General features: G+C 50.6%; 1 protein-coding gene across 1 annotated transcript in view; it reads right to left on the bottom strand.

Annotated features, from left to right (window-relative positions):
* Positions 1 to 12,328, bottom strand: part of OVOL2 (ovo like zinc finger 2) — a 31,061-nt gene extending 18,733 nt beyond the window's left edge. The window contains exons 1-2 of the mRNA XM_008256350.4: positions 12,114 to 12,328; positions 11,242 to 11,456 (exon numbers count right to left, since the gene is read on the bottom strand). Coding sequence (XP_008254572.2) covers positions 11,242 to 11,456; positions 12,114 to 12,213 — 315 coding nt within the window. The 5' untranslated portion in view covers positions 12,214 to 12,328. The remainder of the gene's footprint in view (positions 1 to 11,241; positions 11,457 to 12,113) is intronic.
* Between the last annotated feature and the right edge of the window lie 9,202 nt (positions 12,329 to 21,530).

Raw genomic sequence — 21,530 nt, forward strand, 5'->3', positions numbered from 1 at the left:
TCCCATCTTCACATGCATCTGCATTTCACAGCAAGGAAAACTGAGTGACCACAAAGCGGCTCACCGAGGGAACACACCCAGAGGTGCTGCCACCCATCCAGGTGCCAGAGGTGAGCAAGTTAGCCCCCAAGCCTCAAGACAGCCTAGTTGGAAGTTGATGTGAGAAAGCCAGCTTCTGCCAGACTATTTTCCTTCTCAGAAAGGAAGGAGTATTTGTAGGATGAACATGAAATTTATGCCAGAAAGTTTATTTCACATGTCCTGTGCTTTGAAATTTGGTCTTTGGTGCAGCCTCAGCTGTTGTGGCCATTTGGGGAGTGAACCAGAAGATGGAAGATCTTTCTCTTTCCCCTGTCACTCCATCTTTCAACTGAATAAATCTTTAAAAAAGAAAAAAGAAATTTAGTCTTTAATAGCAAGACTGAAAGCTAACTATATGTCCATCAATAAGACTTGTTAAAGAATGGTATAACCATAGCAGCGGTCTTCAAAAATTTCATGCAAAATGCATATTATGAAAAAACTACATGGATTTCAATGTTTTATGCATCAAAACAAGGTTATCTTTTAATTCCATTTCCCATGAACTTTGTGGAGTTCCCTCATACAATCAAAACAGCCAGATAAAGGTAAGAGGCAGGAGAGTCCAGGGACCAACTGCCAGCCAGGGGGGTGGGTCCTCGCGGATGTCCATCCCAGGCAAGAGTCGCAACTCAGGATCCCACGGAAGTAGAAGATGCGATCCAGCTACTAAGATCAGAAGAACTGGAACAATGAGGGTCATGGTCCACTCTCTCCAGGACACCAGCTCTGCCCCACTTCTAAGAGTCCTCTCCCAGCAGGGTCTGCGTGATCCAGACAACACAGCTGGTTCTGGAATGACGTCCCATGGGCCAGGGGACCTGTTCCCCTCCTCAGTCTCCACGTCTGCTCCCTGGGCCACTTAACAATACGTTCACACAGGTTTGCATCTAATCCTCTGCCTCCTAAAAGCTCAAAGCAGCGTGAACCTCTCTTAATCTTGTACTTCACCCCACAAACACCAGACCAAACCAACAAGACTACCTCAAATGTTCCAGGAGAAATGGAATTCAAAGATAAGTTTATTTTGGTGCTAAAAAAAAATCCTGAAATCCACGCATAGTTTTTTCATAATATGTATTTTGCATGAACTTTCTGAAGAAAGTTTGCATGGATTTCAAAATATATTTCAGGGCCAGTGCTATAGTGTAGGCAGGTCAAGCCACCTCCTGCAGTGCAGGCATCCCATATAGCCCCTGTCTCGAGTCTCGGCTGCTCCACTTCTGATCCAGCTCCCTGCTATGGCCCGGGAAAGCAGTAGAAGATGGCCCAAGTCCTTGGGCCCCTGCACCCACGTGGGAGACCCGGAAGAAGCTCCTGGCTCCTGGCTTCAGATTGGCGCAGCTCTGGCCATTGCAGCCAATTGGGAAGTGAACCAGTGGATGGAAGACCTCTCTTTCTCTCTCTGCCTCTCTGTAACTCTGCCTTTCAAATAAATAAATATTTTTAAAACTTTTTTTTTTGTACTAAAATAAACTCATCTTTAAATTCCATTTTCCATGAACTGTTTTCAAGTGTTCCCATAATTACATGTTCTTTCTTTCATTTATTTATTTGATTTCCATTTTTATTGGAAAGGCAGAAAGATGCAGCAAGACAGGTCTTCTATCTGCCTGTCCATTCCCCAAATGTCCACATTAGCCAAGGCCGGGCCAAACCTAGGAGCCTGGCTGGAACTCCATCTGGGTCCCTCACATGGTGGCAGAGATCCAACCTGAGCCATCATCTGCTGCCTCCCAGGGTGTGCATTAACAGGAAGCTGGAATAAAAGTTCAGTAGCTGGGACACCACTGAGACCCTCTGACATGGGATGTGGGCATTCCAAGTAGCAAATTAACACCTGCCGCTAATAGTTACATCTTAGGCATGTCAGTTAAAGAATGACTATGGAATGGAGAGACAAGAAATGCTCAAGGGTTGAATGAAAACCTAGACCTAGCTAGTCATATGATGTGTGGTATCATTTAGCATCCTCACATGTAAAAAAAGAATAAAACCATATTCGCGATCTATCTCTTCAGTAATCCAAAAAGCTAAGAGCAGAGTCTGTGGGATGTAGATGAGCTAACAAATCTCTCCAAGCCTTAATTTCATCACCTTAAAATGTAGACAAGGGGCCAGTGCTGAGGCTTAGCAGGTAAAGCCTCCTCCTGTAGTGCCGGCATCCCATATGGGCACCAGTTCAAGCCCCAGCTGCTCCACTTCCAATCCAGCTCTCTGATATGGCCTGGGATAGCAGTAGAAGATGGCCCAAGTGCTTGGGCCCCTGCACCTGCATGGGAGACCCGGGAGAAGCTCCTGGCTTAGGATCAGCACAGCTCTTGCCATTGCGGCCAACTGGAGAACGAACCAGTGGATAGAAGACCTCTCTCTCTCTCTCCTTTTCTCTCTGTGTAACTCTGACTTTCAAGTAAATAAATAAATCTTTTTTAAAAAAATGTTGACAAAAATGATATCTGCCTCCTGAAAATAAATTAAGGAATTAAAGAAGAAAATTACTTAAAAAGAACCTGGTGCTTAGTAAGATCTATCACAGTGAGACCAGCTCCAAAAATCTGTAATCCTAAATAAAAATTGGTCAAAAGCCCTCATTTCTCATTTTGCTTTTTCCTCTGATGGAAGAAAAAGGGAACTGATGTTCAGGGTGGGCCACAAGCTCCCCTCCCAGACCCTCATCTACAACCCTGCAACCCCCCAAAAAAAAGCTCTGAAGCCAACATCCTCTCCTCTCTTCCCTGGCTGTGGAATCTGACCTGAGCTGATGTGAAAATCTGCACAGGCTTTATCTCATTTAGTGTCACCATCCATGTGTTTTCATACAGAAAACATTAATGGATTTAATGATGGGAGACTGCTCCAGACCCGCCTGGTGGCATTTACACCAGGCTACCTCCTGAGAAAGCTTAATAGTCTCACCCTTCTTAATCCCACATGAACACATTTGCAAAAATGCTTCCCGTGAAGTGGGCAAACTACCAGAGTGAGTGGTAAGTGATGCCCGTCTGGAATGATTTCAGGGCGGGAAGTGGTTCTTCAAGCCCCCAACTCGATGCTTTTCTGCTCACTGCCCTGCTTTCTGTAGGGTCTCAGCTTTCATTTTTAAAATCATGCAAAATTACTCTGAAGTTCTAAAAAACAGGCCTCTGCAGCACAAACAAACCGGGCATTGTATCAGGGCTGCTGAGAACTTCGGCAAGACCCGGGGAGGCGGGGACCTCGGCTGGCTCTTTGACCAGCTTCAGAGCCGGCTGTGGTCATCTACCTGTGCGACTTCCAAAGAAACAAAGAACAACCCTTCATTCTCTGTTGATGCTGCCACCAGCCAACTTCATCCAATTATCAAACCTCGGGGCCAGCTGGGGAGGCCAGCAATCCACATTGGAGGGCCAGGGTTCAAGTCCCTACTCCACTCCTGAACCCTGCTTCCTGCTAATGTGCACCCTGGGAGGCACCAGGTAGTTGGGTCCATGCCAACTATGTGGAGACCAGAATTGAACTCCTCTCTCCTGGCTTCAGCCTGGCCCAGCCCCAGTGGGTGCAGGCATTTGGGGAGAAATGAACCAGTGGAAGGGATATCCTTGTATCTCTGCTTTTCAAACAAAAATAATAAATCAATAGTCCCATTTCCTGTTCTCTTGGGTCAATGCTACCTTCTGGTGGCCATTTGGACAAGATTTCCATTTACCCATTGATACGCTTGAATGCTTAAAAACATGCTAAGATGGGGCCAGTGCTGTGGCATAGAAGTTAAGCCTCCACCTGCAGAGCTGGCATCCCATATGGGCACCAGTTCAAGTCCCAGCTGCTCCTCTTCCAATCCAACTCTCTGCTGATGGCCTGGGAAAGCAGTAGAGGATGGCCCCAAATACTTGGGTTCCTGCACCTGTGTGAGAGACCCGGAAGAAGCTCCTGGCAAGTGGCTTTGGATTGGCTCAGCTCTGGCCATTATGGCCATTTGGGGAGTGAACCAGCGGATGGAAGACCTTTCTCTCTGCCTCTCCCTCTCACTGTCTGTAACTCTACCTCTCAAATAAATAAATAAATAAATCTTTTAAAAAAATGTTAAGCACATCTCCCCAGTTTCCCTGGGATTCAGATTCACCTCCTGATCCTGTGTACATTTCCTTAGGCTTAACATCTCCCCTCTATGGCAGAACAGAGAAGCTTGTCACATGCAGAACAGGAAGAGTATATTCTTTTACAACTCCCAAGCAGAAAGTGAGGCTCAAAGAGATGGAAGCTATCTGTGCCCACACTACTTACAGGTGCCCACACTGACACTGGGAATGTGGTCTGTTGTTTGTAAACCTACCGTTCTCTCAGGGCAGGTATCTGGGTCTGGGCACATGATGTAGGGGAGCAGGGAGAGTGAACTTCATCATCTGTCTCACACCATAGTGAAGACGTACCTTCAGATTCCTTTATTATTTTTAAGATTTACTTTATTTATTTGAAAGACAGAGTTACAGAAAGAGAGAGACAGAGAGACAGAGAGAGGTCTTCCATCCACTGGTTCACTCCCCAAATGGCCACAACAACCTAGACTGGGCCAGGCCTAAGCCAGGAGCTAGTAGTTTCTTCAAGGTCCCCAACATGGGTGCCGGGGCCCAAGGACTCGGACCATCTTCTGTTGCTTTCCCAGGTGCATTAGCAGGAAGCTGGATCAGAAGTGGAGCAGCCGGGACTTGAATCAGCACCCATATGGGATGTCAGCACTGCAGGCCAGGGATTTAACCTGCTGAACCACAGTGCTGACCCCAGCTTCAGATTCTTTAATGTCAGACTGTCAAGCATCAAAGCCCCATGGTGATGGTGGCTACCATCCTAGACAGTGCAATTGTACCACAATGCAATACAATGATGCTGAAAGAATAAGGGACCCTGGGGTTGGTCTTTTCACTAACACTGCAAGAAACTAAAAAGATTAAAAACCTCTCGAGATTTACTTTTCCCATCCTGAATGTAAGACGAGTCTAGGCCACAGAGGCCAGAAAGGAACCAATGGATGGACACTCTTGGTTATCTATTCCAACTCAGAGGCAAGAGAGCTAGGAACTACATTTCCCAGACTTCCTTGCAGCCAGAAGGCCGGGCTATGACTGGGTTTCATCAATTACATGCACTATCAGGAGCTAAGCAAATTGGGCAGAAGCAAGCAGGAGGCCATTGCTTTACATTCTGCATTAGCAGAGGCATCATGATGCAAGAGCCGGCAGCCATAGAGGCAACAGCTTCCTGACAGGGCAATGGTTACAGTCCTCTAGGTGGGCAAGTCATGCAGTGTGTCTCAGAGTCATTCCCAGGGGCGCAGTTTGGTGTTGGTTCATTAAGTACCATAAAATTAACGATTCTCCATTTCAGCCAGCTATAGTGGATTCTGTTGTCTGCTACTAACCCATGCAGTCTCTTTAAGAATCCATTTCACCTATACTCAAGTTTAAAACCAGTGCAACTAACATATATTGTTCTTTTAATTAACTTCACCCTTATCAAGCATGCATTCCAAGCACTTTCCCATTTTCCTTCAAATGCTGTGTCATTCCCATTTAGGGACTGTTCTTGACTGCTTGCTGACCGTGTCCTAAGAGTCATTGGGTCAGGGGATACAAGACCAGGAAGAAGTGTTCCCTGGCCCTGATGGGTTCAGAACTGGAAAGAGGGGTCTGGGCAAAAGTGCAACCAGGAAGATGATCAGTAAGCTACTCTGGGGGTTGGAATGAAGGGCATTCAATTCTGCCTTGGGACAGAGCTTATATTCCCTTCCAAATATTAAATGGTTGGGTTTTTGTTTTGCTTTGTTTATAGATTTTATTTATTTATTTGAGGTAGAATTACAGACGGAGACAGGGAGAGACGGAGAGAAAGGTCTTCCATCTGCTGGTTCACTCCCCAAATGGCCGCAATGGCCAGAGCTGAGCCAATCCAAAGCCAGTTGCTAGGAGCTTTTTCTGGGTCTCCCACACAGGTACAGGGTTCCAAGCACTTGGACCATCCTGCTTTCCCAGGCCATTAGCAGAGATGGATCAGAAGTGGAGCAGTCAGGACACGAACCAGCACCTACATAGGATCCTGGTGCCATAGGCAGAGGTTAGCTTACTATACCACAGTGCCAGGCCCTAGGGGCATATCCTATTTATGGTTGAAATAACATGTCTGAGATTTACTGCAAAAGCATATGTCTGGGAGGAGGAATGGGGTGTGAATTGGCAGGCAGGGCCATGGGTGACGGTTACTGGGAGTGGGTGACTGATACATACTGCTCTGCCTTTGGAACTCTCTGGTATAAACAGTGATAGGCTAAAAAGACTTCACACTCTCACATTTGTTATCACTGGGAGACTCAAGTAAAAGGGTGAGAACACTGTTAAAGGAGTCCAAACTGTTTCTTTTAAAGAATTCCTAGAGGAGGCCAAGGAAGAAAACAGAATAGGACAAATTCACTTGCTAGTTTGTGCTTGCACTTGGGAGCCAGCAGCCACATGGAGTCACCAGCTGAACGAACACCAGTTGAGCTAACAGAGGGACCTTCGTCTCTAATAAACCTCCCAGGGGCTGGCGCTGTGGCACAGCGGGTAAAGCCGCCGTCTGTATTTGCTGGCATCTGGTTCGACTCCTGGCAGTTCCACTTCTGATCCAGCTCTCTGCTATGGCCTGGGAAAGCAGTAGAGGATGGCCCAAGTCCTTGGGCCCCTGCATCCACGTAGGAGATGCAGAAGAGGCTCCAGGCTCCTGGCTTCGGATTGGCCCAGCTCTGGCCGTTGAGGCCATTTTGGGGAGTGAACCGATGGATGGAAGATCGCTCTCTCTCTCTCTGCCTCTCAAATAAATAAATCTTAGGGAAAAAAATCCCCAAATGACAATGGGGATCCATACAGTCAGTCTTCTACACCCTTGGGTTCCACATTCTCCAATCAAAAATAGTTTAGGGGCCGGCGCTGTGGCATAGCAGTGAGGCCGCTGCCTGCAGTGTCAGCATCCCATATGGGTACCGGTTCGGGTCCTGGCTGCTCCACTTTCAATCCAGCTCTCTGCTGTGACCTGGAAAAGCAGTAGAAGACGGCAAAAGTCCTTGGGACCCTGCACCTGTGTGGAAGACTTGGAGGCTCCTGGCTCCTGGCTTCAGACTGGCGCAGCTCCAGCCATTGCAGCCATCCGGGGAGAGAACCAGCGGATGGAAGACCTCTCTCTCTGCCTCTCCTCTCTCTGTGTAACTCTGACTTTCAAATAAATAAATAAATCTTAAAAAAATAGTTTAAAGAACAGAAAATTTGCATCTGTACTGAATGTGCAGACTTTTTTCTTGTCATCGTTCCTAAACCACACAGTCTAACCATGGGTCACTGAGCATGTCTGTTGCAGTAGTAATCCAGAGATGATTTATTTAAAGTATAGGGGAGGAAGCACAGCAGTGCTACACAAATGCTACACCATTCAAATAAGGAACCTGGGCATCTGCAGATTCTGACGTGCACCGAGGAGGATCCCAGACTGAAGAATGATCCTACTTCCTGCGTTTCTCTGTCCCATAGCTGGAGACCTGCAAACGGGGTCTGGCACAAAATAGACTCACAGGACCCGGCATGTGCTCTCCCCAGCCCCATCTACTTTGTACCTCACAGAATCTCAGTAGTACAGAGCTGGTCACTCAGCCTGCAGGGAGGTATGCAAGGCTGGCAAAGGCCACATTCTCTAACCCACGCCCGGGACTCCTTTCCTGAACCACTGGTCAGTACTGGGGTGGTGAATCCCATGTTCCTGCTGTAGGAAACCAGATGTTGGACCCTGAGAAAGCTTGCTGTAGATCATGGTCAGCTGACTCCCTGTAGGGTGGCTTATACACCCAAGGCCTCTCTCAACCTACACGATGCTTCTGAGGGGTCAATTCTCTTATTTCCCCATTTTACAGACCAGGCTTTCAAGGAGATAACGTATCCATGGCCAACTGAGCTATTCCTTCTCAAAAGCCATCTCGGGCTTCCCGTCTGCCCATGAAGGAGCATTCACACTTCTTGATCTTGGCCCCTTTATCTTTTCATCCTGATCCAGCTGCATGTGCAGCTCCTGGCCTCCAACCCTCTCCCTGATCTCATGGATCCCTTTCCTATCCCCCAGCTGAGTCCCTTTCTTACTTAACAGTGGGACTCACCCACATCATCCTACAGTCTATCTCTCTCCCTTCTCCACAGCCTTCAAATCCACAGCAAGAAAACTTCCCAGGGTGGGCACTGGGCTTAGTGGTTGAGATCCAGGTTGAAATGCTTGTGTCCTATATTGGAGTATCTGGGTTTGATTCCTGGCTCGGGCTCCTAACTCTAGCTTCCTGCTATTGCAGACCCTAGAAGGACTCAAGTGACTTGGGTCCCTTGCCATGTAAACGGGAGACCTGGATTGTGTTCCTGCTTCCCATCTTTGGCTCTGGCCCAGCTCAGGTTTGTGTGGGCATCTGGAGAGTGAACCACCAGATGGGAGCTCCCTGGTTCTTTCTCTCTGCTTCTTAAATAATATATAAAAATGAAAAAAAAAAAAAAAAAAGTAAAAAGTGAAATCCCCACTAAGAGTTTTGTTTGTGCTTCTGGCTTAGCACTCACTTTCCTGTAACAGAGTTAATATTTGCGTCTTCCCACAGCACACATAAACCTAGTTCTTGGCCACCCTCCATGTTCTACCAGTAAATCATTTATCTTCACAACTCTGAGGCATGTATCGTCATTGTCCCCATTTTACACGAGCAAATTGCTCACTGTCACACAGCTAACAAGCAACAAGGCCAGAGCTCAGGTGCTTAACCACTATTGCCAGACAATTCTAGAAGGAATGCCAAAGGGGTACCTTTTTAATCTCCCAGCAACCTTCCCATAACTTTAGACAGGGTGCCATCTCTCAGGACACTGGCACAAACCTGTTCTTTCTGTGGTCCCAAGAGTCCACTGGGTCGTCAGTTATTAGAACCATGATGGAGCGGGTATTGTGACACCGCTTGGTACCCACATCCCATATCAGGGTGCTGGTTGGAGTTCTAGCTACTCTGATCTTCCTAGCCAGCTTCCTGCTATTGCACCTGGGCAGTGGCAGATGGCCCTAATACTTTGATTCCTGTCACCCATGTGGGAGACTTGGATGGAGTTCCAGCTTTGGGCTTCAACCTCACCCAACCCTGGCTGTTTGGGGGGCATTTGGGGAGTGAACCAGAGGATGGAAGATCTTTCTCTGTCTCTTCCCTTCTCTGTCACTCTGCCTTTCAAATAAATAAATAAGTAAATCCTTAAAAAAAAATCATCATGTATGGGCCTCATCCTTGCGTGGCTTTCTTCCTCTACCACTTAAAAACTGAATTCTTAAGCAAATGCTGAATTGAGCACACCATGCAACAATTATGAGCTCCACAGTGGGCTAAGTCACAGTGCATTCAGTCATTTGAAAACTGCAGATACCACAGCTGTTAATTCTGGAGGCCTGGAGCACAGTGACACCCAGATAGCTCCTTTTGCCAGAGAGAGACAGGCAGAAGGAGTTGAAACATCCTCAGTAAAATAATAATAATAATAATAATAACAACAAAATAATAACAAAATTTTTTTAAAAAACTCCTGGGAAACTGGCTCTAGGATAACAGCGAAAGAGCAAAGCTTCTTAGTCCCCGCCCCTGCCCAGAGGCAACTGCTTTGGGGAATAAGATGGGCTGGTTTATTTCCTTAAGGCAGAGTTCCGAAAGCCCTGTTTGCCTGGAGCAGGAGAGAGAGATGCCCCAAAATGTCGGTTAATGGATGGGACATTTCTCCTCTGCCACTTTCTCTGCAGCGGAATCTGAGCAATGGGGAGCAAGCTGGCTGCAGTCACTCCCAAAACAACGTTGCAATTGTCCTTCCAGCCTGGTGATAAATATGCAAGTGGGACACCTCACTGAACTTCCCGAGGACTACAGCTATCAGCCCCAGGCAACTTGTTCCCTCCCACTTAACCCCACCTGGCCCAGAACTGCCTGGGGCCAGTTGGCTTTGAATCTCTGCAGCGCTCTGGTTGGTTAAGTGGATACCCACACAGACCCTCCAGCCAGTACCCTTCACAGAGGTCTCGCCTTTGGACTCTATCTCCCGCCCCCAACCTCAATTCATAACCAAATGCGCCCCAGCCCACCCGCCTGGGACAGAGAAGGCTTCTCCCAGGAAAGTAACGGGCATTGTCAATCCACCACACCACAACCGCCCACTTCTCCCTCCCTCCTCACTGCACTCAAGATCCCAACACCGAGCGGGAAAACCCTTAATTTATTGCTCTGGGCACAGGCAGCCCTGTGGACCAGCAGGTTAGGATCTGGGGTCACGCCACTTATAAAACACTATCACCACCCCCAGCTCCAGTGCAATGGGATTTCTGTAATCTTGGGAGGGAGCTGATACTTCTGGGCAGGTGATCACGCAGGTTCTACCCTGCAAAGCGCAGAGGAGCGTTCCCGATGTTTTCTACAATTCTGGAACACTCGAAGGTCCGAAGCACAACAGAGGAGACCAGGCACTCCGGTCCAGTGGGGGTAGGACCGCCACTGAAGTCAGCAACTGAATCCCTGCTTGGCCACCAATGTAATGCAAGCAGATGTGAGCGAAATCTAAAGTGCACAGCACCGACCGCAGTCTAACGGGCTCCCCAGAACTGGGGCTGGGATAAACTGCTGTTGTGAGACGCCCACTGTGTGCCCAGAAACTACCGCTGCTGTCTGCAGGACACAGCAGTCTATGAAACTCTCAGACTCACGGGGAGCAAGCATCTGCGTGCGTCCCAGAGGGTGGGATCCTTTCTTTCCGACCCCGGGGACCCCGACGGCCCCGTCATACATCAGGCTCGGAGCAACGGATAGTGCTGCCCAACGCAGCGGACTTAGCCCAGTCGTTTCTGCCAGTTCCAGCGGCCACCTTCGGTGTCAGGCGGGGCCGCCGGGGTGGCCTGAGCAGAGCGGGCGCGGGAGGAAACCCAGCTGGCGGCAGGACGCGTAAGGCGCCCTGGCTGCCGCCCAGGGGCAGGTGCAGGAACCGCGAGGCGGGCGCGCTCGGGGCGCGGGAGCCGGGGTGCGCGGGCGGGCGGGCGCGGCAGGGAGGGGCGCCGGCCCCAGCAGCCCGACGCCAGGGCGTGGTGCAGGTGGCGGCGGGGGCAGAGTCGACACCCTACCTTGATTTTCGACCTGGCAACCGGGAGCTGCTTCGCCGCCAGGTGTCCATCGGGGCCCTCGGCGTCGCCGGGCTCGGGGGCGCGAGGGGACGAGCTGCTCTCGGCGCCTCCGGGCTCCCCGGCGCTGCTACTCCCGCCGCCGCTACCGCTGCTGCTGCTGCCGCCGTCGCTACGGCAGTCCTCGGGGGGGTCACAGAGTAGGCGGCCCAGGCCCACTGCGGAGGGAGGGGCCGCGCCCCGACACACGCGGCGTCAGGCCCCGGCGCCCGCAGCAGTTTGACCTGCGGGCGGTGCCGCCGCCACCCGCCCCGCCCCGGACCTGGGCACCCAGCCAAGTGGGCAACGTCGCAGGGGTGGGTGGGCGTGCGAGCGAGCCCCCGGCGCCCCTCCCCCAACGGGCTCGGGGTGCTGGGGGGGCCGATCCCCCGCCCCAGCCGCGGCGCCTGCGAACTGGCAGGGCCGTGCGCCGCGGAGGACCCCGCGCGCCAAGTTCCCTCTTGGGCAGGGAAGGGAGCTCGGGCGGGCCAGCCCGCTCCCCTCCCAGTCCCCAGAGGGAGGAGGACCTCTGTGCACTCCCAGTAGGACTTGGGGTTAAGGGGAGCCCCGGCTGCCTTCCAAGCCCCTTCCTGGGCCACCTTGGCTCGCGCTGCAGCCAACGGTCCCGCCGCCGGGCAATTAGAGGCTCCAGCTAGGGGGAAGGGACCGCGGGGCGTCCCAAGCTTCCCAGCCTCCCTCCGCCCGAGAGACCCACGCGTCCCCACCCTCGGGAGGACGGAAAGGAGATGGGAGTGGAGCCCCAGCCACAAGCAGACCCTTCCCCCACCCACACCGGGAGCCCCGCGCCCAGGCCCGGCCCCCCGCGCGGCGCTCACCTGGGATGTAGGTGTCTGCTCTTTCCTCATCCGGGAGCTCATCCCAGCTGCGCACCGAGACCCCCGGGCTTCTCCTCTTCACCAAGAAGACTTTGGGCATGGTGGGGTCCCCCCTCCCGGCTGCTCCCCGCTAGGGACGGCGGCGGCGCGGTCCCCGGAGCCCACCTTCCCGCCTCGCCCGCCCTCTCCAGCCCCGCGGCGGCGCGGCCCAGGCCTCGCCCCCGCACGCCCAGCGACTCCCAGCCGCCCGGCTCGGCGACACCTATGCCTGAAATCGCGGGTGAGACCACGCCGGGGAAAAAGTTTCATAAGGTGGAATAGAAAAGGCACCAGGAAACTTGGGAGTGAGCATGCGCCCTGCAACATAACGGTGTCAACAAGCTCGCTACCTGTCCGACCGGTTCCGGCGGCCGGGGCTGCCTGTTCCAGCCCTTCCTTAGGCATGAATGTTTGCAAAAGAATTTAACGTCTGATTCTTCCCCCTCCCCTTTTAAAAAAAAGGAAGCACTTTTTTTTCCCATCAAGCCCCCGCCCCATTCGCCCATCATCACTCGCACCTCGGGGCGAACTCTTCGAAGTAGCCCCCCGGATCTGCTGCCCACGGCCCCCTCCCACGAGCTGCCGCCCCCCCCGAGTGGACGTGTCTCCCCCGAGCCAGCCGCAAAGTGGCTAGAGTCCCCTGGACCCTGTGGCCGGTCACCGGGGAGGTTGGAAGCGGGGAGGCGGCATGGAGCCTCCTCCGACTCACACTGGGGGCTCGAGCGCCCCATCCTCCACCGCCACACACAGGAATAATAAATTCTGGAACTCAGCATCTTTAGAACCTGTTATTTTACCGATCTTTGCTATAGAATCGGGAAAAACAAAGCCTACGGTCAAAGCAGCTTGCGCCCCCAGGCCACCCCCCCCAACCCCAAATTAACACACAATGGAGAGAAGCCAGCGGCGGGTTGTGCAAATGCGGCTTCAAAGCCGGGCTCCGACCCTCGCCCACTCCGCTCTCGCCTTATCCCCCAATTCTGAGGCTAGCGAACGCCTTTCCAGGAAACCGGCAAGGGAAAGATTGGCTACACCGTTTCACCGCCCCGCTGGAGAACTTTGTATTTACGTGTTTGTTTGCTTTCCCGATCTACCTTCATACCGGGATGGGGGGTTGGGGGGGGGGGTTGGGAGAGAAGGAAGGGGAGTTGGGAAAAGAAAGATGCTAAGTTTCCGAGGCCGGCCATGCCCACGTTGGGGAGCGCGCCGCCCCTCTCCACGCACGACGCCCGTGCGCCCAGCACGACTCGCACAGCCCTCCCGGGGGGCAGTCACTCGAGCGCCTACTGCGGGCGGCTGCGGGGGCGCCCGGCGTCCGCGGGTCACCCCAGCGGCAGCCTCACCTGTCGGTAACTTGACCCGCTGCGCGCCCAGCCCACATGGCCCCGGGAGTCCCCACAGCGGTTTTCCCGGGCCTCTTCCGCCCAGGAATGGCCCTTGGGGACACAGCGGCCTGGTAGCGGATTTGTGGGCTTGGCTGCCTGCTGTGGCCGCGCGGCCGAGGGGGCGCCGCTCTCCCAGGCTGCGGAGGGGACCGGCGCGCCATGTCTCCGAGGCTGCCCACAAGGAGTAACCCACCCTGTCCCGACTGAGTAAAACGGACCAGGAATGCACAAGACTTTGATCCCGGTGAGCCAGCGGAGAGGGAAGACATTTCTGTAGCGGCTCAAGAAACCGCGGCTGCTTTCTTATCTGTGCGGCTGATGGCGCAGCTCCTGGGAGCTCTGCGTTTGAATTTTTAACAGGCAGCAAGCAGTAGCTCGGTTGAGTGAAAGAGTAAAAATAAAGAAAAACTGTGAAGTTACAGAATTATCCCCCGTCGCTAAAAAAAAAAAATCTTCAACGCTTCATTCAAGAGTCCTTATTTTACGAAAAGGAGAATCGATCCCATTGGTAAAGCCCCCCCCCCCCTTTTACTGTATTTCAAATCAATGAGTGTCTAGGCCACTTTGTCTATTTGTTACTGAAAAGATTACAGATGCTGGGGTTCCCAGCCAGAAACCTCAAAAACCAATGCACCCTTTAGAGGTTGGAGATTGACAAGTACACAACTACACCTTGCTGTGGGATTGTTGGGTGCACAAAGCTAGGACATTTGCTAGGTGTTTCTAGGGAGACAGCAATTCTAGTGTGTTTTCTTTCTGTCTCTTTTTGTTTTCTCTTGATCAGACTTGATAGGGGTTAATTATTATTAACATACACAAAGAACCAGCTTTTGTCTTGGCCAAGCTTTCTAAGTACTGTGAGGGGGGTTGATAGAACATCTTGCAAAGCAGGCTAAGGAATGAACTCAGCGGCTGGGGTTATGGCACGGTGGGTTAAGCAGCTGCCTGAAATGCCAGGAGCCCATAGGGCACAGGTGCCTGCCTCAGCTTCTCCACTTCCCATTGAGCTGCCTGCTAATGGCCTGGGGAAAAGCAGCAGAAAATGGCCCAAATGCATGGGCCCCTGCTACCCATGTGGGAGACCCAGATGAAGTTCCAGGCCTGGCCCAATCCCAGTCATTACAGCCATTTGGGGAGTGAACCAGTGGGTGGGAGATATTCTTTCTCTCTCTCTCTCCATCTCTTTCTGTAACTCTGCATTTCAAATAAATATTTTTAAAAAAATGAACCCAATTCTTCAAAATCTCAAGCTTGCAGCTGGAAGAGACAAGAGACATGATATGGTTTCCATCCCACCCAATGCTGGTGTGAGGGGCATGTATAGAATCCTGGGTGGGTGCAGATCCAGCCTGAATATGCCCAATGCTACAAAGCTCACTCTCTTAAGAAGTAACCTGTTCTTTATTTAGACAATAGAATTGTTGGAAGCTTTTCCTTCTGCTCTGTGGAAATCTGTGTCACTGAGCTTGCATCCTGTTCTGGGGGGATGCTGAGACCATCCCTGCTCACCTCCCCCAAGAGGTGTATTCAAAATCCTGAAAACAGCCAGCTGTGTTCTTTTCTCCCGTAATAGACAGGTTGCAAGCAGATAGGTACAAACCTGCTCTGTGACATCCTTAGGATTGAGTCTTGGCTGCTTTGCTTCTGCACCAGCTCCCTGCTAATGCACCTAGGAAAGTAGTGGAAGATGGCCCAAGTATTTGAGTTCCTGCCACCCACATGGGAGACTCGGATGGAGTTCCAGCCCCCTGGCTTTGACCTGACCCAGCCTTTGCTATTGTAGCCATCTGAAGAGAGAGCCAGTGGATGGAAGAACTTTTTCTCTCTCTCTATCACTCTACCTTAAAAAATAAGTCTTTCAAACAGCTTTTAAAATTTTAATTGAAGTAGACTACAGTATACTTCAGTGTACTGAAGGACAAATCAGTAGTACACAGCTTGGTATATTTTTACAAACTCAACAACAGGAGGCTGCCTGTCAGACTCCTTGCAGGTGTAATAAGACAAAAAAAAAAAGAAGAAATAAAGATAAAAGGATTATAAAGGGAAATAAAGCAAAACTAGTATTATTTGTAGTCAGTATGATTGTCTATGTAGAAAATATCAAAGAATCTACAAATTATTAGGATCAATAAGCCACCACCTACAATGCTGGCATCTCATATGAGCACCCATTTGAGCCCGGTTGCTCCACTTCTGATTTAGCTCATTGCTAACACAACTGGGAAGGCAGCAGAAGATGGCCCAAGTGTTTAGACCCTTGCAACCCACATGGGCGACCCTGATGGAGGCCCAGGCTCCTGGCTTGGCCCAGTCCTGGTCATTGCAACTATTTGGGATGTGAACCAGCAGATGGCAGATGGATCTTTGTCTCTCTCTCTCTCTCTCTCTCTTCCTCCCCCTGCCCCTGCCCCCATCCTGTAATTATGCCTTTCAAATAAATAAGTAATTTTTAAAAAGAATAAGACAAGTACACAAAGTTACTGTACAGAAAATCTGTGTGAGTGGGGATGTGTGTCAATTACATTTCATTTTGCCAACAACAGTCAGAAAAAGTCAAATAAACAAAATGACAACAGCAACAAAGAAAAAAGGATCTTGAAATATATCTTTAATTTATTAAAATTTTTTTCCTTTTGCTTGCTGGTTTTTCCCTATTTGAAGTTTTTGTTTGTTTGTTTTGTTTTTTTACATATGGGGCTGGTATTGTGGTACACTGGGTTAAGCCACCACTTGTGACATCAGCATCCCATATTGGAGTGCCAGTTCAAGTCTTGATTGTTCCACTTCCAATCTAGCTTCCTGCTAATACGCCTAGGAAAGCAGAGGAAGATGACCCAAGGACTTTGGCTCCTGCCACCCATGTGGGAGATGGAATTTCTGGCTCCTGGCTACAGCCTGGCCTAGAACTAACTGTTGCAGGCATTTGGGGAGTGAATCAGCAAATGGAAGATATTCTCTGTTTTTCTCTCTCTCTCTGTAACTCTTTCAAATAACTAATTAAATAATTTATTAATTATAAAAAGATTTATTTTACTGAAATAAATCTTTCTCTCCCACAGAGGGGGGAGAGAGAGAGAGATCTTCCATCTGCTGGTCCACTCCCCAAGTAGTTGCAATGGCCAAGGCTGAGCCAGACAAAAGTCAGGAGCCTGGAACTCCTTCTGGGTCTCCCACGTGGATGGCAGGGGTCCAGGTACTTGGGCCATCTTCTGCTGCTTTTACAGGTGCATTAGCAGGGAGCAGCTGGGGCCCCAGTCAGTCCTCTGACATGGGATGCTGACGTTATAGGCAATAGCTTAACGCGCTGTGCCATAAAGCCAGTCAGCCCCCATTAAAACATCTTTTTAAAAGATAAAAAACCGTGCAAGATTTTTGCGGATAAAATGCTTTATTGCAAAGCAGTAAAAAAGACATTAATGAAAGGAAAGATTTACCTTGCTAATGAATTGGAAGATGCATCCAAAAAAGGTCACCAAATCCACAAATTTATGTGCAGATTTAATGCAATTGTTAAAAACATTTGAGGAAAAGGTGTTTCTTGTGGGACCTGAAAGCATGTTGTAAAATTGATCTGAAGAGGGGTGGTGCTGTGGCATAATGGGTAAAGCTGCCACCTGCGGTGCTGGAATCCCAAATGGGTGCCAGTTCAAGTCCTGGCTGCTCTACTTCCATCCAGCTCCCTGCTAATGCATCTGGGAAAGATGGGTCCTTGGGCCCCTGCACCCACAAAGGAGACCCAGAAGAAACTCCTGGCTCCTGGCTTCGGACCGGCACATCTCTGGCCCTTGCAGCCATTTGGGGAGTAACAGCAGATGGAAGATTTCTTTCTCTCTGTAATTTAGACTTTCAAATAAATAAATAAATCTTTTTTCAAAATGATCTGCAGGAAGAGTCAGAGACTATGAGGAAGGGGTAGGTGTGGAGGGGAGATTTGCCAGAAACAAAAGGAAGTGAAGGGAGGGGGGCTTGGTGTCGAGAACCCCTCACGCAGGAGGCACCAAAACACCAGCACTGTGGTGCTGAGCTCAGAAGGAACTCCCAGCCAGTCCATCAGAGCCCCCTGTCTGCTCAAGATGCACCACACACTGGCCTGGGATTTACTCGGGCAGTAGACACACTAGAAGATGTCCAAGAACAAGGTCTCAGCGTCTCCTCCATGTGCTCTGCCTGCTCCTGGGTGCACCTGTGTGTGGAGAAGAGGGGGTGGGGAGGAGTCTACCTGAGGAAGCCACCTGATGTCATTATCTCCCCCATCACTCAGTAACTGCGTTCTCATTTTCTGGGGAAACTGATTCTTCCTTAGCTCCCCTCTCAGCCTGCGCAGTTCTAGACAGGCTGTCTCCACAGCCCTGGGAGAGGTGGGCATTTAACCCAGCTAATTAGCACCTTTGGCTAACTTGGCCACAGTGATTGCTTCACGGGCAGATGTGAGACCCAAACAGAACCAGCTATGTTGATGAGCTACTGTCACCACTCCCCTGCCCCTGGGGGGCAGAGGTACCAGTCTGGGGCAGGCAGCCACTTTGGCTACCAGCAGCTGCTGAGAATGATTTCTAATAGAGGAAAGCAAAGCCAGGAGATGGAGGGGGTAACACTAGGTCCTCAAGACCGTGCTGGATCCAGCCCTGCCTGAAGCTGCTTCCACCCCTCTCCCTTGCCTTCTCTCCTCCCTTGCTTAATCTACTTGGAGTTGTACTTTCTCACTTGACACCAAGAATTTCTACTGCATGTCTATTAAAATGACCCTTGCTCTCCCAGTGACTCATGGAAAGTGTATCCTTTCCCAGTGAACTCTGAGCTGGTTCTCCAAGGCCATCTGGCCATAGTACCTTTTTGGCTTAATCTTGAGAGACAGAGGGTAAGGTTCTGTGCAATAAGTATACATGTGTGGAATGACAAATCTCTACCATTTGGAGTGCCATAAAAATACAAATGTAAATGGGTGGGTAGCTTCTGAGGGAGTTGACAATCACCTTAAGAATGACTGATGTAGGGGCCAGTGCCTTGGCACAGTAGGTTAATCCTCCACCTGCAGTGCCAGCATCCCATATGGGCACTGGTTCTAGTCCCGGCTGCTCCTCTTCCGATTCAGCTCTCTGCTGTGGCCTGGGAAAGTGGTAGAAGATGGCCCAAGCGCTTGGGCCCCTGCACCCGCGTGGGAGACCCGGGGGAAGCTCCTGGCTCCTGGCTTGGGATCGGCATAGCTCTGGCCATTGCTGCCATCTGAGGAGTGAGTCAACGGAAGGAAGACCTTTCTCTCTGTCTCTCCCTCTCACTGTCTGTAACTCTACCTCTCAAATAAATAAATAAATAAAAATATTTTAAAAATAATTTATAAAAATAATGACTGATTTAATAGGCACAGGATGCTTATACTTGTGCTTCAATCCAGACCCACAAACACAGATGTGCAGAGAGCAACACTAAGGTTTTATTTAAGTGACTCCCAGGTCCCAGCCCTCCTAGGGGCCCTGTCCTATAGCATCTACCCTCTCCCCCCTCCCCTCTATCCAGTCCCCAGGGAAGAGCATGAAGTCCTCACTTCTCTCTGGATCCTGAGCCTCTGTCCCTCTCCCCAGCCTGGGCAACCTCCCTGTACTCTCTCCAGCCCCTGTCCACACTTGTTTTCAGCACTTGTGACTCTTGCTTTCTTTAAAGGCTTCCAGAGAGGTGCCTTCAAAAGACCTTGCTCCAGTGCTGGCGCTGTGGCACAGGGGTTAAGCTGGTGCCTGTGACTTGAGATCCCTTATGAGCATGGTTTCAGTCTCTGCTGCTCTGTTTCCCATCCAGCTCTCTGCTATGGCCTGGGAAAGCAGTAGAAGATGATGCAAGTCCTTGGGCCCCTGCACCTACGTGGGAGATCCGGAAGAAGCTCCTGGCTCCTGGCTTTGGATTGGCACAGCTCCGGCCATTGTGGCCAATTGTGATGGAAGACCTCTCTTGCTCTCTCTCTCTCTCTCTCTCTCTGCCTCTCCTCTTTCTGTGTGACTCTGACTTGCAATAAATAAATCTTAAAAAAAGAAAAGAAAGGCAGAGAGAGAGAAAGAGAGAGAAAGGCTCATTAGCAGAGAGTTGGATGGGAAGTGGAGCAGCCGGGACTTGAAACTCTGCCCACATGGAATACCAGTGTTGCAGACAGCAACTTTACCCATGACACCATAGCGCCAGCTCCAGATAAGTTTATTCTTAAGAATAAAATAAAAAATAGAATGAAGGCATTAAATGTGCAAGAAATGTAGTGGGCGAGTGTTTGTGAGAGCTATGGAGAGACAGCCAGGAGCAGTTTGAGAACAAGCAGACGGGAATTGAGGGCTGACAAGAGGGCCCTGGGGAGAGAGAAAGATAATTATTTGGGTCATCAGTGCTGCCTCTGAGGGTTCACATTAACAGGAAGCTGGGAGTCAGGAGCCGGAGCTGGGAACTGAAGACAAGATACCCTGATAGAGGACACAGGCATTTAAAAAAAAAAGATTTATTTATTTATTTATTTATTTATTTATTTGAAAATCAGAGCTACAAAGAGAGAGACAGAGACACACACACACAGAGAGAGAGAGAGAGAGAGAGAGAGAGATCTTCCATCCAATGGTTTGATCCCGAGATGGCAGGGACAGCCAGGGCTGGGCCTGGCTGAAGCCAGGAGCCAGAAACTCCATCCAAGTCTCCATATGGGTGGCAGGGGCCCAATTACTCAAGTTATCTTCTGCTGACTTTCCAGACTTAGCAGGGAGCTGGATGGGATGTGGAGCAGTCAGGACTCAAACTGGTGCCCATATGGGATGCCAGCATCGCAGGCAGTGGCTTTTCCCACCACACCACAACACCAGGCTTTTTTTTTTTTTTTTTTTTTTGACAGGCAGAGTGGACAGTGAGAGAGAGAGACAGAGAGAAAGGTCTTCCTTTGCCATTGGTTCACCCTCCAATGGCCGCCGCGGCCAGCGCACCACGCTGATCTTATGGCAGGAGCCAGGAGCCAGGAGCCAGGTGCTTTTCCTGGTCTCCCATGGGGTGCAGGGCCCGAGCACCTGGGCCATCCTCCACTGCACTCCCTGGCCACAGCAGAGGGCTGGCCTGGAAGAGGGGCAACCGGGACAGAATCCGGCGCCCCGACCGGGACTAGAACCCGGTGTGCCGGCGCCGCTAGGCGGAGGATTAGCCTAGTGAGCCGCGGCGCCGGCCAACACCAGGCATCTTAACCCCTAGGCTAAATGCCTGCCCCCAGTGCCATGATAAAAGGGTGAGCTGAGTGTTGTTGGTCAGAAGGAATAGTTGTTAATTCCTTTGCAGAGTGAGAGGCAAGGAAGTATCTTTTTAAAAAAAAAAGATTTATTTATTTATTTAAAAACCAGAGTTTGACACACAGAGAGAGGCAGAGGCAGAGAGAGATAAGTCTTTCATTCACTGGTTCACCCTCCAGCTGGCTGCAACGGCCGGAGCTGGGCCGATCCGAAGCCAGGAGCTTCTTCCAGGTCTCCCACGTGGGTGCAGAGGCCATTTTCCAGTGCTTTTCCCAGGCCATAAGCAGAGAGCTGGATCAGAAGAGAAGCAGCTGGGACACAAATTGGTGCCCATATGGGATGCCGGCACCACAGGAGGAGGAGGCACAGCCCACTATGCCACAGCACCAGCTCCTGAAAGAGAATGTATGATGGAGATATATGAGAGATAATAGATGAGATAGATAAATGAGGGATGATAGATAGGTAGATGATAGGTAGGCAGATGAGAAATGGATGGATAGATAGATAGATACCTACCTACCTACCTACCTACAAACATACATACATAACATATATTCCTGATCAGCTCTAGCTGCTCCAGTACCCTAGTCTAGGGCCAGGCCTGTTAGGAAAGGTGACCCACACCTCTGGCACCATCTGACTGTAACTACACAAGGCAAGTGACAGCATAAAGTGTAGAGCTGGGCCAAAGAACCTCAGACATGGTGATGGGCTCAGGGATTATCATGTGGCCCAAGGTATCTCAGGGA

This window comes from Oryctolagus cuniculus, chromosome 11 (genome assembly GCF_964237555.1).
Source record: "Oryctolagus cuniculus chromosome 11, mOryCun1.1, whole genome shotgun sequence".
NCBI lineage: Eukaryota > Metazoa > Chordata > Mammalia > Lagomorpha > Leporidae > Oryctolagus > Oryctolagus cuniculus.